Below are 14,582 nucleotides of genomic sequence, written 5' to 3' on the forward strand. Positions count from 1 at the left end.
TACTAACTCTCTATCCCTCTCCCTTCCACTCTGTAAAAAATCAATAAAAATATATTTAAAAAATAAAAAATAAATAAAAATAAGAGGCCCTTTGGGGGCCAGCCAGCTGGGCCGGGAGCAGAGGGCCCAGGATGCTCAATCCCTCATGTTCTCCGGCTCCGGAAGAAAGACGGCATTATTCTGAGGATTTTTTAAGGTTGGGGGTGTTCTTTAAGTTTTTCATTTGGCAGCGATCAGGTTTGTAAAGACCTGGAAGAGGTTTCCAGGCGCCAGTGGTGCAGGGTGAGATCTGAGTGCTGCGGGCAGGCAGAGGGGGAGTTGGAGGGCAAACCCCGTGTGACCATGATGGGCCCAGAACAGAGAGAAGAGGCCCACGGCCCCTTCTTGGGCAGCTTGAGAGGCCGGGAGACTTGCTCATGCCCCCAGTCCCGGCCCCTCTGTTAGGGGCAGAGGTAGACTACTGGGGGCAGCCATACTTATAGAAATACTAACCAGGCTCTGCTAACCGAGGCTGCTGTGTTCTGATTGCAGAAGGCACGCCCAAGCCTGGCTGGGAGTTGCACGTGGGACCTGGAGCTCACCTGGAAATGCGGCCCATCCTCCCCATAAGAGGGAGCTGCTTTCATCATGAATGATGAACAACCAGAGCCCCAGCCCTTTGCCTACCCCGGGCCTTGCACACCCCCAGCGCTTACCTGTGAACTGCCCATTCTGCGTACCCATTCTTATTCCTCTTGCCTACTTGCCCACATAATCTCTGTCCGACCCCTTACAAGCAGCCGGCTTGTGGGGGGCGGAGTAGGTCTCTGAGGGTGACCTGCGCTCTCCCACGCTGCCGGCGTTATTAGATCAACGCCCAGATAGGACTCAACCCTGTCTCTGCTGAACCGGCTCAGGTAGTGACAGGCAGCCCGGACCCCATGGTGACCAGGTTTCACCTTCACCAGACAGGAGGCTGGTCTCCTTCCTGCAGTCCCGGTGCCCTGACCTTTGGCCACTGCCAGCCAGGGCTCAGCCAGCCCGGTTCCAGCAGGAAGAGGGGCCGAGCCCGTCTGCGTGCCCAGGGCAGAGCGGTGAGGATGTCGCCTCGCTGCTGGTTCCACAGGCCTGCGCCTCCCGGGCTTCTCCGGGGGCCTCTCACATTTGGGGGGAGAGAGGAGGAAAAGCTGGCATTTCTCTAGCCTGCTGTGGACAATTCCAGAACCCCTCTGAGCAGATGGGGACACGGAGGCTACAAGAGACATCGGAGACTTGCTCAGGCCTCACCACCAGGACACAGTCTGGCATCATTCTGTTCTCTGTGCCTGTAAACACTTCAGAGGCTCCTAGACCTGTGTCCTCCGGAGTGACCCAAACGGCGTGTGAAAATGCAGGTTCCTGGGCCCTGGGCCAGAGGGGATGCCCTGGATTCTATGTCCCCTGTGTCTTTTTTTTTTTTGTCCTCATCCGAGGGTTTATTTTTTAAATATATTCTGATTGATTTCAGAGAGGAAGGGAAAGAGGAAGAGAGAGAGACATCAATGAAGAGAGAGAATCATTGATCGACTGCCTCCTGCATGCCCCACACTGGGGACTGAGCCTGCAACCCGGGCATGTGCCCTGACTGGAATCAAATGACGCTCCACCACTGAGCCACGCCGGCCAGACTATCTTTATTGATTTGAGAGAGAGAGGAAGGGAGAGAGAGAGAATCATCGTTCAGTTGTGTCCCATACGTGCCCCAACTGGGGATGGAACCTGAAACCTAGGTGTGTGCCCTGACCAGGACTGGAACCCACAGCCTTCTGATGTTTGGGACAACGCCCCAACCACTGAGCCACCTGCCAGGACAGTGTGTGTTTCTTTACCAGCATCTCAGCTAACCGTGGAGTGTGGCGTGGCTTGGGCTTGGAGCAGCGTCCTCGCCCTTGCCCTGTGGGCAGCCTCAGAGGTGCGGTGGTAGTTGGGGCGGGGGGAGGGGAGGCAGGTGTGTCCTGGTCCCCAGGCCTCAGGTCAGGGACTGACGTGGGTGCTGGGGTGAGGGGGGCGGGGGGTGTTCACTTACTGTGTGTGGAACAAATGAGTACTCTGCAGAGGGATCTGGCGGGCTGAGCGGGAAAATCACTCAGAGGATAGTGGCTCCCAGACACCCGTGTGGCACATGGTCATTTTGAAAGGACAGTGAGAGACAATTTCTCATCCTTTCTCTTTCCAGATGCATTTCCCATGAGTCACTCCAAGCGCGGGCGTGTGATGTCCCCCAGGGATCATGGCACCTGGGTCAATCCTGACTGAAGGCTGAGGCCACGGCCGGCCGTGGACACTCAGGATCCTAACGAACCGCTGGTGGGGCAGAGAGCTCAGCCTCTCGGACAGGAGAGCAGCGACTGAGACAAAAGGGTTTCATGCTGTGCTCCCAGCTCACCTGCACTCACTCTCCTTCTCCTTCTCCCTGCGGGGCCCCAGGTCCAACCCGAACAGGGAGACCTGGGCTGTGGACTCAGACTTGGGCTCCACGTCAGTGTCCCCATTTGCTGGCTGTGCTTGTGCGAGCCTCAGTCTCCCCATCTGTAAAATGGAGCCGATACTCCATGCTGCAGGGCAAAGGGAGTGACTGCCTGCCACACCTGCCCCAGTGCCCGGCCTCTGCTGGCATCCACATCTCACTCCCTTTGTTGTTGGGCATGGTGCCATTGTCTCCTTCATTTTTCTCTTTTGGGGACACAGGAAGCAAGTAATTCTTTTTCGGCATCTTTGATTCTTTAGTAAATTTTGTGTTTGTTTAAAAATGGCTTTGCCTGGCTGTTTTGGCTCTGTGGTTGGAGCGGCGGCCTGTGGACAGAGGGGTCGTGGGTTCGATTCCCGGTCAAGGGCACCTACCTCCATTGCAGGTTCCCCGGCCCTGGTCAGGGCCGTGCAGGAGGCAACCAATCGATGTGTCTCTCGTGTCGATGTTTCTCTCTCCCTCCCTCCCTTCTACTCTCTCTAGAGATCAACGGAAAAAATATCCTTGCGTAAGGATTTTTAAAAAGGCCTTATAAAAGGGCTTTTATAACCCATCTATCCCCCCCCAAAATCTTAGCTCAATGATCAGTCAGGTAATTTAGGACAAGATTTGTGCATTCCACTCACAATGACTCCCCTAACTGGGAGCACCCCCCATTTCCTCAACCAATCCAGGCTGTGCACACACATCCTCCAGGGGCCCTCACAGCTGACCTCCCGCAGCCTGGCCCCGCCTCCCGCAGCCCTGGCAGAGGTGCCTGCCTGGATCTGCTCAGCACATGGTGTGGCTCCTGCATTCTGGGCCTAGGCTCCTGCACAGCTTCAGCTCCCTAAAGAGGCCGGGCCTGTGCCCCCCATGTCTCTGTTCTCCCCACTGTGCCCCCCACTATGCCAGCACAGCCTTCAGGATCTCCCTCCGGGCTTATTAGCTGAGCAATGTGATCACTGATAAAATGAAGCTGTGAATCAGGAACAAGACAAAGAGCCACGTGCAGACCCCAGCACGTGGGTGGATCCATCCTGAAGACACCCCCCCCACACACACACACACACACACACAGCGAGGAGTGTGCAGGGGTCTCAGGGCCCCGAGGACCCTCCCAGCGTGGGGTGTGCATTACCTGGGCTCTCGGCGCCCCCTCCCTGAGGACGCCCCCATCACGGGGTGAACCCCCCCAGCGTGGGGTGTGCATACCTGGGCTCTTAGCCTTCCCCCCAGGAGCCCCCAGCGTGGGGTGTGCGTTACCTGGGCTCTCAGAGCCCCCAGTGCGGGGTGTGCATACTTGGGCTCTTAGCCGCCCCCCAGGAGCCCCCCAGAGCGGGGTGTGCATACCTGGGCTCTCAGCACCCCCCCAGAACCCCCCCAGCGCGGGGTGTGCGTTACCTGGGCTCTCAGCCGCTCCACCTCCTCCGACAGGCTCTGCCGCTCTTGCAGGAGCTCGTTCTGCTTGCTGAGCAGCTGCACCAGTTGCTGGGCAGTGGCCTGGCTGTGCTGGTCCAGCTGCTGCAGCCTGGAGAGATGGAGAGAAACCAGGTGAGTCAGCCAGCCAGGCCTGAGTATCGAGGGACAGTCTAGCAGCAGCGGTTCTCAACCTGTGGGTCGCGGCCCCTTTGGCGGTCGAATGACCCTTTCACAGGGGTCGCCTAAGGCCATCCTGCATATCAGATGTTCACATATCGATTCATAACAGTAGCAACATTACAGTTATGAAGTAGCAACGAAAATCATTTTATGGTTGGGTCACAACATGAGGAACTGTATTTAAAGGGCCAGAAGGTTGGCAACCACTGGCCTAGCAGGGACCCTGAGGGGTGAGGCCTCAGCCGGAGGGGCCCTGGAGGGGCATTAGGTCAGTCGAGGGGACGGGTCCCAAGTGTGAAAGGACATCAGCAGCCCTCAGGACTGGGAAACACACAGGTGAGGCAGATGAGCAGAAAGCAGACACCCTACCCTCAGAGGGCAAAGGCCAGGGCCTGCATCCTCCCCTGGCAGCCAGGACCCCCGGGCAGACACCAGCCCGGCTGGGGCAGCGGCGAGGAGGGCGGACGCACGGGGCTAAGGGTTTTCCATTACTAATCACCCAGTCGGTCACACGGTGCATCGCTGACCAGGGTCTCTAAAGACCCTAAATCTGTCCTGCGGACGGGCTCCCTCTCCAGGCTCACTCACTCACACTGTCCAGCCACAGCGCAGCCCGGGCCGGGTCTCTAAAGACCCGAAATCTGTCGTCCTGTGGACGGGCTCCCTCTCCAGGCTCATTCACTCACACTGTCCAGCCACAGCGCAGCCCGGGCCGGAGGCTGCGGGTGGGGTTCGGGTGGAACGGAGCCAGCATGCCCTGCTCTGAAGACGTGGCTGTCCCACGCCTTCCTGACAGCCCGCAGTGGCCAGAAGCACCCAGTGACATTAGCTTGTATTTTCTCTCTCACACACACACACACACACACACACACACACACACACACACAAAGGGCTTTGAAAGCTCAGGGCACATTTCAAGCTCCAGGCTCCGTGTCCAACACTGAGGCAAAGACCCAAAGCCTGTTTTGCAGACACCGGCCTGTCTGGGGGCCTGAGCAGAATTCAGCCCCCCCTGGAGTTCGGGAACTGAGGGGTGCCCACCTGGGGCGCTCACTGACACACCAGCCTGGTTGGCACTGCACTTGCAGCGAGTAAAGGAGACGGGGTTCCCACCCGAGCGCTGTCTCCGGAGAAGGAGGCTCCGTGGCTTCTAACGCCTGCGGGTTAACTGCACATCAGCTTCACTGGCTACACTTACAGGGCTGGGTTCAGGGCTCACCCTGCTCACAGCCCGCTGCCCAGCACTGCGCCCCCTTTCAACATGAAGCGGGCGCAGCATGGAGTCAGCATGGCCCAGACCTTGAGACCCTGGTCCATTGGACACCAGGACGGAGAGCTGGGCCTCAGGGTGGGCAGGCGCCTTCACTAAGGGACACGCAGCCTCTGCAGACAGGCTTCCTGGGAAACCTAGCAACAGGCCAGCCCTGCCTCAGGCCTCCTCCCCGCACTCTCCTGAGGAATAGAGCCCCCCAGAGGGGGGCCAGTCAGCACAGTGCATGCTCCCACAGCTCCAGGACCAGGGTCCAGGCCTGGGCTGGCCCCGCCCACCGGCCCAAGCCCCGCCCACTGGCCTCCTCTCCCCTGGCTCTGGAGGAGAGTGAGGACCAGGGACAGGAGCCAGTCAGAGAAAGACATGGTCTCACTCATGTGTGGAATCTAATGAACAGAATAAACTGATGAGCAAAAGAGATCCAGAGGCACAGAGGCCTGGAGCAGACTGAACCTCAGAGAGATCGACCAGAGAACTGTGTGCATCTGTGCATGACCCAGGGACACAGGCAGGAGGGTGGGGGAGGATGGGGGGGCCGGTAGAGGTCAATGGGAGAAGGAGGGGGACATATGTAATACTTTCAACAATAAAGATATTTTTAAAAAGGACCCTGGGCCGGCTCAGTCCCTCCTTCCTGTGTCTGCGGCTGTGCAGGGCTGGCTCGGTGCTCCTCACCCCCAGCCCGGGCTGCAGTCAGACCGGCCCCTCCTTCCAGTGCTCCACCCCACAGCACTGTACAGAACACAGTCCCCTCTTCTCCCTCACCCCTCCTCTGCTCTGGGATGGAGACACAACGTTTCCCCTGGTGAAGCCCGGCATGTGGCTTTGGGAAGTCCACTCTGCCCCCTGCCCGCCCCCACCACACAGTCAGGTGGGGACAACTTGTCCTGGGGGCACAGTCTCAAAACCACGCAGCTCGCATCAGACCAGACAGAAGCCCACAGCCTGCAGACCCGCACAGGCTCCGTCCTCACAGCAGGAAAGAGACGGAATCATCGGGTTTCCGAGCACAATCCCCATGGGCCTTCTTTCCCAAGACCCGCCTCTCATCTCCGCAACCGGCAGGTATTCCCCTTTCCCAGACACCCCGGGGGCACGCAGTGCTGTCCCGGTGCCCAGGGGAGCTGGGGCCAGGCCCATCCCTACCCATGAAGCACCTGTGCCTGCCGGCCAGTCCCCGGGGCAGGACACGTCTAGAGCCCTCTGCACCCCAGGCTGGGGGCACCGTCCTGACCACAGGGCCCTTTCCCCCAGGACCTGCGGGCACACCTGGGCAGAACTGGGGCGTCTTGGGGGAGAAGAGCAGCTGCGCCCCTTCTGGGGCAGAGCTCCCCAGGAGTCCCAGGCCTGCAGGGGCAGCGGTTTCCATGGGAACCAGCTGCGTTTCTCAAGCCCGGGATGCAGATGCAAGGAAAGGCACTGGTGTGTGTACAGGGCCGACACCTCTCTGCTGGTCCAACAGCGATCGCCCCACACACCCCACAGGTGCGATCAGAACCAACATGTTTTTAAAATACGCAAGACTCCGGGAGGAGAGGGAGCAAGTGGCGAGACACTAGACAACTTTGCAGAGCCGAGCGGGCTGGGGAAGTAGCTCATGCAAAACAGAAGCAGTGCACGCAGCCAGCTCCGGTCCTGTGCTGCAGACACTCATTTGCTATGAATACTGTGAAAGCAAGTGAATACATATATTCAAATTTTTTTATGTTGTATGTGATACATACAAAATATATGCAGTGTATCCATAAGTTATGAGGTGTAATCACCAAATGAACACTGTGAGCCTGGTCCCAGTCCCGCGGGGCCACTCCCTCTAGATCTGTCTCCAGGCCAAACACTTGGACCCCCAGAGCCCCAGAGGTGGCCAGTGTCCTCAATATGTATGTGTGTGTGTGTATATATATATACACACACACACACACACACACACACATATCCTTACCCAAGGATATGTTTTTGTTGCTAATCCTCACCGGAGGATATTTTTTCCATTGACCCTTAGGGAGTGGAAGGGAGGGGTGGATACAGAGAGAAACATCGATGAGAGAGAGACAGGTGGATTGGCTGCCTCCCACAGGCTCCCCGCCTGGGGCTGGGCATTGAACCTGCAACCCAGGTAACTTCCCTTGACTGGAATCGAACCTGTGACCCTTCAGTCCAAGGGGCCAGCACTCTAACCACTGCACACCCGGCTGGGGTGAACTCGAAACCTTGGTGTACAGGATGACACTCCAACCCACTGAGCTACCCAGCCAGGGCCCTCACACATGTTTTTGATTAGTTCTATTTTCACCCAACAGTTTCACCAGGGAGCTTCCTACAGTCTACTGTTGATATGTAGACATTTTTGTTGTTGTATAAAGTGTCTTTTGTCCTGAGATGGTTTCAGACCGGAGCCCCTCCCTTTGGTCACTGTGGCCACAATAAAGGCTTTTTCTTCCCCTTCTTAGCCATGTTCTCGAAGTGCTCAGGCCACAGGTTCCCTGGCCGAGGAGGCCTCCTATGGAAGGGAAGACCATTTTCCCAACAACATATGGATTTAAGAGGTGCAGATACTTTGACTGTAAAACACCCACTATTCCCGGGAGCACGCTCTAGCATTTACTGAGCACTTGCCCGGGGCAGGGAGCATCTAAGCATTTTACATTCATGAACTGATTTAATCCTCCTAACAACACTGAACAGCAGGTATTACCTGCATCACTATCATCCGCATCATTTCTTGCAGGAGAAAAGCAAGGCCCAGAGAAGTGAGTCATTTTCCCAAGGGCAGGCACCGCGGCGCACCCTCCCTCTGGGCCCCGCTCACACGGCTGGGACCTGTTTCCCAGGTGAGGCCTCCCTTTCCATCCACTCCACTCAGCTTCTGGTTCCGGAGATCAGTCCCCTAGACCCGTGGTCGGCAAACCGTGGCTCGCGAGCCACATGCGGCTCTTTGGCCCCTTCAGTGTGGCTCTTCCACAAAATACCACGTGCGGGCGCGCACGTACAGTGTGATTGAAACTTCGTGGCCCATGCGCAGAAGTCAGTATTTTGTGGAAGAGCCACACTGAAGGGGCCAAAGAGCCGCATGTGGCTCGCGAGCTGCGGTTTGCTGAACCGCAGTTTGTTGACCACTGCACTACACCTTCCGAGCCTCTCCGTGGCCATTCTTTCCCCCCACTCACCCTCGCTCCCACCCACACTTCCTGTCTGCCCCTCCCACGGAACTAGGGATTTCTTAAAGATGGGCCCTGGTTCAGCCCTCCATCTCCAGCACCTAGCAAGGTGCCTGGCCCTTAGACCAGGCCAGATAAACGTGTCAGAATGAGCAAACCACTATGGACATATTATACTGATACGAGACCTATAATTTCATCTATAGGACAAGTATGCTTTGATATGTAATACATACTTTGTTCCCGAAAGAACAGAAGATATACATTACCTTTAGTTATGCTACTGATATCCGGCTCTTACATAAACGACTCCTAGGCCAGATCCACGAGCCTGGACTTGGCAACAGGAGACCAGCTCACCAGCCGACACAAGCTACCCATTGTCCTTGGGTGAGAGGCTTCATCTCGCGCAACCTAGGGTTCCCCATTTCTAAAACCGAGACAAGACCTCCAGATCCTGCAGCCGAAACTCTGGGGCAGGCCCTCTGGGTGATTCTGATGAACTCTCAAGTTCATGAGCCACTGGGACTCTCTAACTCACAATACTAACCACACACACACACACACACACACACACACACACACACGCGCACACCAGATGAGGCCTTCCAGAGAACTGTTTTGTGTGGCTCCAACTGTGATCATCCAAATAGCCCAGTGCCTCAATGAGGACACTCCTGGTGGACTCTGTCAGTCATGAGTCCTGGTGTCAGTCATGAGAACACCAGCGAATCAGGTGATCGGCTCGAATCTCCGTTTCCTCCCGCATGCAATGAGAGGATACGCTGCACACACACACACACACACACACACACACACGCACACCAGATGAGGCCTTCCGGACAAGAACTGTTTTGTGTGGCTCCAACTGTGATCATCCAAATAGCCCAGTGCCTCAATGAGGACACTCCTGGTGGACTCTGTCAGTCATGAGTCCTGGTGTCAGTCATGAGAACACCAGCGAATCAGGTGATCGGCTCGAATCTCCGTTTCCTCCCGCATGCAATGAGAGGATACGCTGGAGCTGGGGTCTGCACACTTCACACCCCAGGCCAGACCCAGCCTGGCCCACTGCCTGCTTTTGTTCCATCTGCGAGTTAAGAATGGTTTTTACATCCTGGCTGGTTTGGCTCAGTGGGTAGAGCATCGGCCTGCAGACCGAAGGGTCCCGGGTTCAATTCCAGTCAAGGGCATGTACCTCCATTGCAGGCTCCCCCCTCCATCCCAGCCCAGGCCCTGGTTGGAGCTCATGAAGGAAGCAACCAATCGATGTGTTTCTCTCACATCAATGTTTCTCTCTGTCTTTCTCTCTCTCTTCCACTCTTTCTAAAAAAATCAATAGAAAAATATTCTTGGGTGAGGATTAAACAAAATAAATTACAAAAACACACACACAAAAGAATGGTTTCTACATGTTTTCACTGATTGAAGAAAATGAAAGATACTTTGCGACGTGAATGGTCTATGAAATTCAACATCCAGTGCCCCTCCATAAACTTCCACGGAGACACAGCTTTGCTCGCTCGCTCCGTGTCATCTGTGAAGGCTTCTGCACTTTGCAGCGGAGCTGAGCGGCTGCGACAGGGACCATCTGGCCACAGAGGCGAACATATTTGTTATTCGACCCTTTAGAGAACAAACTTGCCAGGCTCCGGGCTGGAAGATGACTAAGTTCTCTGTCAGCTGCAAACTTCAATCCCGTGACTTTACAGAAATGGCCACTGTCCCTGCCTTCAAGCACCGACAGCTATCTCGCCATCACAACACACCTCGGTCGTCCCAGCTGACGTTCGAGAACCCAATTACTCTAATTACTGCTCTCGGTAATTAATTTTGGCGAACAAGCCATATTCCTTCCAAGTTGTATACTTTGTCCCAGTACCCAGAGTGGCTGCTGCGTTTTACAGAACTCCACCTCACTCATGTGGCCACACAGAACCAGCATGAAGAAGGCATGTGCCTCGGAACCCGGCACACATTCCAGCCAGTCAGCCTCGCTCAGAGAATTAGGTGGTTTCAGTGGCTGGTCGGCCGGTTAAATTTCCTTTGCCCACCTCCACCCTATTCAGTAATGATTTCAGTAGAGTCCTTCACTCTAAGGATCATGCAATTCAGGGGAGAATTAACATTTCTGTCTTTTTTTAAAAGATTTATTTCTTTGGCTAATCATCTGTTTAGGTCTCCCAGTTGCTTTTTCTCCTCACCTGAGGGCATGGGGGGGGGGGGGGGGGGGGGGGGGGAGAGAGGAAACATCAATCAACTGGTTGCCTTTCTAATGCTCCCAGACTGGGGACCAAACCCAGGTGTGCGCCCTCACCTGGAATCGAACCAGCAACCTTTGGGTGCATGGGACAACGCTCAACCAACTGAGCTATTCGGGCTGGGCGAGGATTTACATTTCCAATGAAGAGAACTGACGTTCCTGTGCTGCCCCTTTAATTTTCATTCTCAAATGTCCAATCAGCCATGGCTGCCTGTGGAAGAGCAGAGGGGCCTGGTAGGGGCAGGACTGTGGCGAGACCCCTGCTCTTCCCTTCAAAGGATCAAGTCATGTTAGAGCCGAGAGGCCCCTCGGAGGTCATTCTGCCCAGTCAGTTATGGGGAACCTGGAGCCCAGAGAGCGCTAGGGACTTGCCCAAAGTCACACAGCCTTTTGCAGAAAACGCAGGACTAGAACTCACGCCTCTTGACTCCAAAGCCAGTGCTGTTGGCAGCATTTCAAGATCCTTTTTAAAGAAGACATGACTCCTATCCCATCCCAAAACACAAGGGTTTCAGGCAAGGCCCCTGACGGCCACACACTGGCCAACTTCCCGGGAAATGCGGACACAGAACCATTTTCTGAGGCCTGGGGGTGTGGGAAGGAGGAAGTGCCCAGCCAGGGCCTTCGCACCTCGCGAAGGAGGGAACCCGTCTGCGTTGTTTTTTAACTTCCACTCCACGCTGCCTGAGTTCTGTGAAGGCCAATAAAAATGCTATTTGCATCAATTGCTACAAAAGTTTCTAAACAGTCTCAGTTTCGGTTCTCATGCTGGTACTGACCAGCGTGAGGACTCCCGGGGATGAAACCATACTGACCTGGTCTCCAGGCTGGCAGGTGCCGGGGCGCAGAAACGGGGGGACGCAGACACGGGGGCCGGGAGCTCCAGGGCCAGCGTGGGGGGACCAGGGCTGACGGCTCCCCAGGCCACAGTGCCCTCGGGGCCAGCACCAGGGCACGAAGCAGGGCCTGAAGCCTCTGACGGTGTCCACAGGCTCTGCCACAGACCAAACGCTTAACACAGAGCTTCAGGGGAACCGGAAATGAGCCAGAGCTCCACCCTCGCGCACGTGGGAATTGTGCTGCGTGGCTACCTGGGTATCTTAAAGGGCAAGTGCGGCCTGGCCCAGGCTGAGCTCCTGATACCCCAGGAGGGCTGGGCACGGGTGAAGGAGCCTGGCACACGAAGCAGCAGGGACAGCTCGGAGGGGACGTGCTGAGAATCGTAGACTCTGAAGAACCGAGGAGCCCAATGGCCTGGGGCCTCAGTGACCTTGAACCAGCTCTTTTAAAGCAAAAGCAGAGTCTTGGAGAGCACAGCCCCACCCCTCCCGGCGATTTCCTTGTGATTCTCATTAGAGGTCTCATGACCAACAGCCTCCAGCTCCCAGGGAACCGCCTACACCGGGCCCCACCCACACCTGTCCGACGGTTACTCTGACTTTACAGAGACATCCCTCTCAGCCTTTCTGCTCGCAGATGTTAACAATAAATTTATGATTCTTTACCCGTTTTGGCCTGGTGCGTTCCTCCTTCAGAGACCCTAACAGATTTATCATTCATTCTCTCTCTCTCTTTCTATCTATCTATCTACCTCTCTCTCCATTTATGTGCTTACACGTGCATGTCTACATGTTTCTTTTCTGACAGTAAGTTGCATACACCATTGTCTTTCCTCCTAGATACCTGTGTATACTTCCTAATGATTAAGACACTGCCACGTAACCAAGTCTATGACCCACTTCCGTGACTGACATGGATAGAACACCTGCATCTAACCGACTGAATTCCAGCTTGGCCCGCTGACCCAACACTGTCCCTTGTCTTCCCTCCAGAAAAGCTCCCCTGTGCTGAGCTGTCACCTCTGTTGAGTCCCCTTTGCAAGGAGAAGATGGTGTTGTTTTGATGAGTGCTATTTGCAGTGAGAGCACCACAGTCCTCAGAGAAGGCTGGGCACCGTGGGGACGCACGGTGTGCGTGGCGAGGCGTGTGCAGGCCCCACTGTCCCTCTGAGGGCCTCCTGCTGCGCTCAGGGTCTAGAACCCGAGGGCGTGGCCCTGGAGGTCACCAGGTCCCACGCCGTAGTGGGGCTCCCCTTCATGCTTGACCATCTTGAGGGGCCAGAGGGCCACAGGGGTGTCGTCGATAAGAGTGAGCCCAGCGCAGATTCCATCACGACTGCGCACTTCCTGGCACCATCTTCATTAGGTTTTAATGCGAGTCATTCGATAGATGCCCCTGGCCATCCACGGCGGCACCGGCACCGTCAGTGCCGCCAGCTTTTTATTTAGCTCCTCTTCCCTCTCTACCCAGGCAGCCTCCCTGCTGACCCTTGTCAAAGAACCCCATCTGCTGGTTGCCACGGTAACTGAAGGCGACCAATGGAGCTGAACAGAGTGACTCAGAAATAAAATCCGCGGCCAGAGGAATGCTGCTAAGAGTCATAAATCATTGGGTAAAAGGGGGTCCTCCGCGGCGATGGTGGGGGGTAACGTGACGGCATCCCTTCCAGCAAGAAGGTCCGTGCAGACGGAGTGGGAGTCCCCTTGGTTTCTAGTGGCTCCAACCGCAGGGCCGTCCAGTCCTGCGGGTTACGCGCCATCATGGGGGAGAAGGAACCAGCTCAATCAGGTGTTTACTGTTTGGGCAGCAACACTGTGAATTGGAAGACGTGGCAGGAGAGCCCGTCGAGGCTCCCAGACCTCCCTCCTCTCTTTTGTAAAAGCAGCACAAGCAAGCAGTGCCCCCTGTGGCCCAGGGAACCCCGTGGCCTGGAAGAAGGTGACAGAGAGAACAAACAGGAAGACTGCTTTGGAATGAGCAAGCCCAGCCCCGTCTCTCTGTCGTCAATCAACTTGTAGGTGCTCCCAGCAGAACCCATCCAGCCATGTGTCTGCAGGGGGCATGCAGACTTGAGGAGGCCGGGGCGAGGGTCCAGTCCAGGCGGGCACTGTCCCGGGGGCCTCGGAGGCTCTCTATCTGGACAGGCAAGAGGGGTGCGTGCTCCCCGAAGAGCAAAATGCCACCCTTTCTACATGAAGATTTCCGTAGGGGAGGCCTTCCAGGGGCAGCAGCTGCGCTGTGGGGGTGGGGCTGGCGGCAGTGGGCGCCTTGTGGGGGCCCTCACAGCACAGGCCGCAGTTCCCAGGGATGGCCCCCCACCTGCCGGGTAGACTAGCACCCCTCTCCCCCCGCCCAGATGAGAAGAAAATGCCCCGGACACGCTACACCGCCCCTGGGTGGGTGGCTCATGGCAGAGGCTACGCTGTGCAGTAGGAACCAGTGCCCTGGCAGTTGGCTCGGGGCTGCAGGACCAGAGGCGCTGGGGGCTGCGCCTGCTCACAGCCCCTCAGGACACGCCTATGGGGCAGGACTCTGACCTCTCCCAGCCCCTGACCTGCACGCAGGGGAGGGAGGACCCCTTACTGTCTCATCCCGGAAAAACCCGCAGCTCCAGAAGAGAATCACTGCCAACCAGCCAGTAGCTGCGCCCCCGCCCCCATCCTGGATGCTGCCCATTAAAGGCTTTGTCTTGGAGTTTTGTGAACTTCCCTGAGTTGGGAGCTGTTGTGCCCGCTCAGCTTGTCCAAAGAGCCCACCCAGCAAAGCAAACACCTCCCAGGACTTCCACCCCCCTGCAGGTGGGGTCGCTGAGCTCCGGACCCCAGGCAATGGCCCCTGCTCCTGGCCCCGCGGGGAACAGGCGCTCCTGGCCTGCATTGAGCTCCCAGAGACCCGCCCGGCGCCTGCTTCTGTCCCTGCGGGTCCTAACCCCTGGGGGGAGGGGGGAGGGGGTGCTGGGCCAGCGGAGTCCCCATGGCCCTGGGA

The 14,582-nt window shown here is 56.7% G+C and overlaps 1 protein-coding gene across 3 annotated transcripts in view; it reads right to left on the bottom strand.

Moving 5' to 3' along the window:
• Positions 1-14,582, bottom strand: part of LOC102255374 (serologically defined colon cancer antigen 8-like) — a 96,254-nt gene that overhangs the window by 1,898 nt on the left and 79,774 nt on the right. For all 3 annotated transcript variants that reach the window (XR_001361759.1, XM_005864514.2, XM_014538237.1), the window contains one exon: positions 3,869-3,995. Coding sequence is in view for 2 of the 3 variants with exons in the window: in XM_005864514.2 (XP_005864576.1) it covers positions 3,869-3,995 (127 nt within the window). In the remaining variant the exon portion in view is untranslated. The remainder of the gene's footprint in view (positions 1-3,868; positions 3,996-14,582) is intronic.

The sequence above is a fragment of the Myotis brandtii genome, unplaced genomic scaffold, assembly GCF_000412655.1.
Source record: "Myotis brandtii unplaced genomic scaffold, ASM41265v1 scaffold1873, whole genome shotgun sequence".
In the NCBI taxonomy this organism is placed as follows: Eukaryota; Metazoa; Chordata; class Mammalia; order Chiroptera; family Vespertilionidae; genus Myotis; species Myotis brandtii.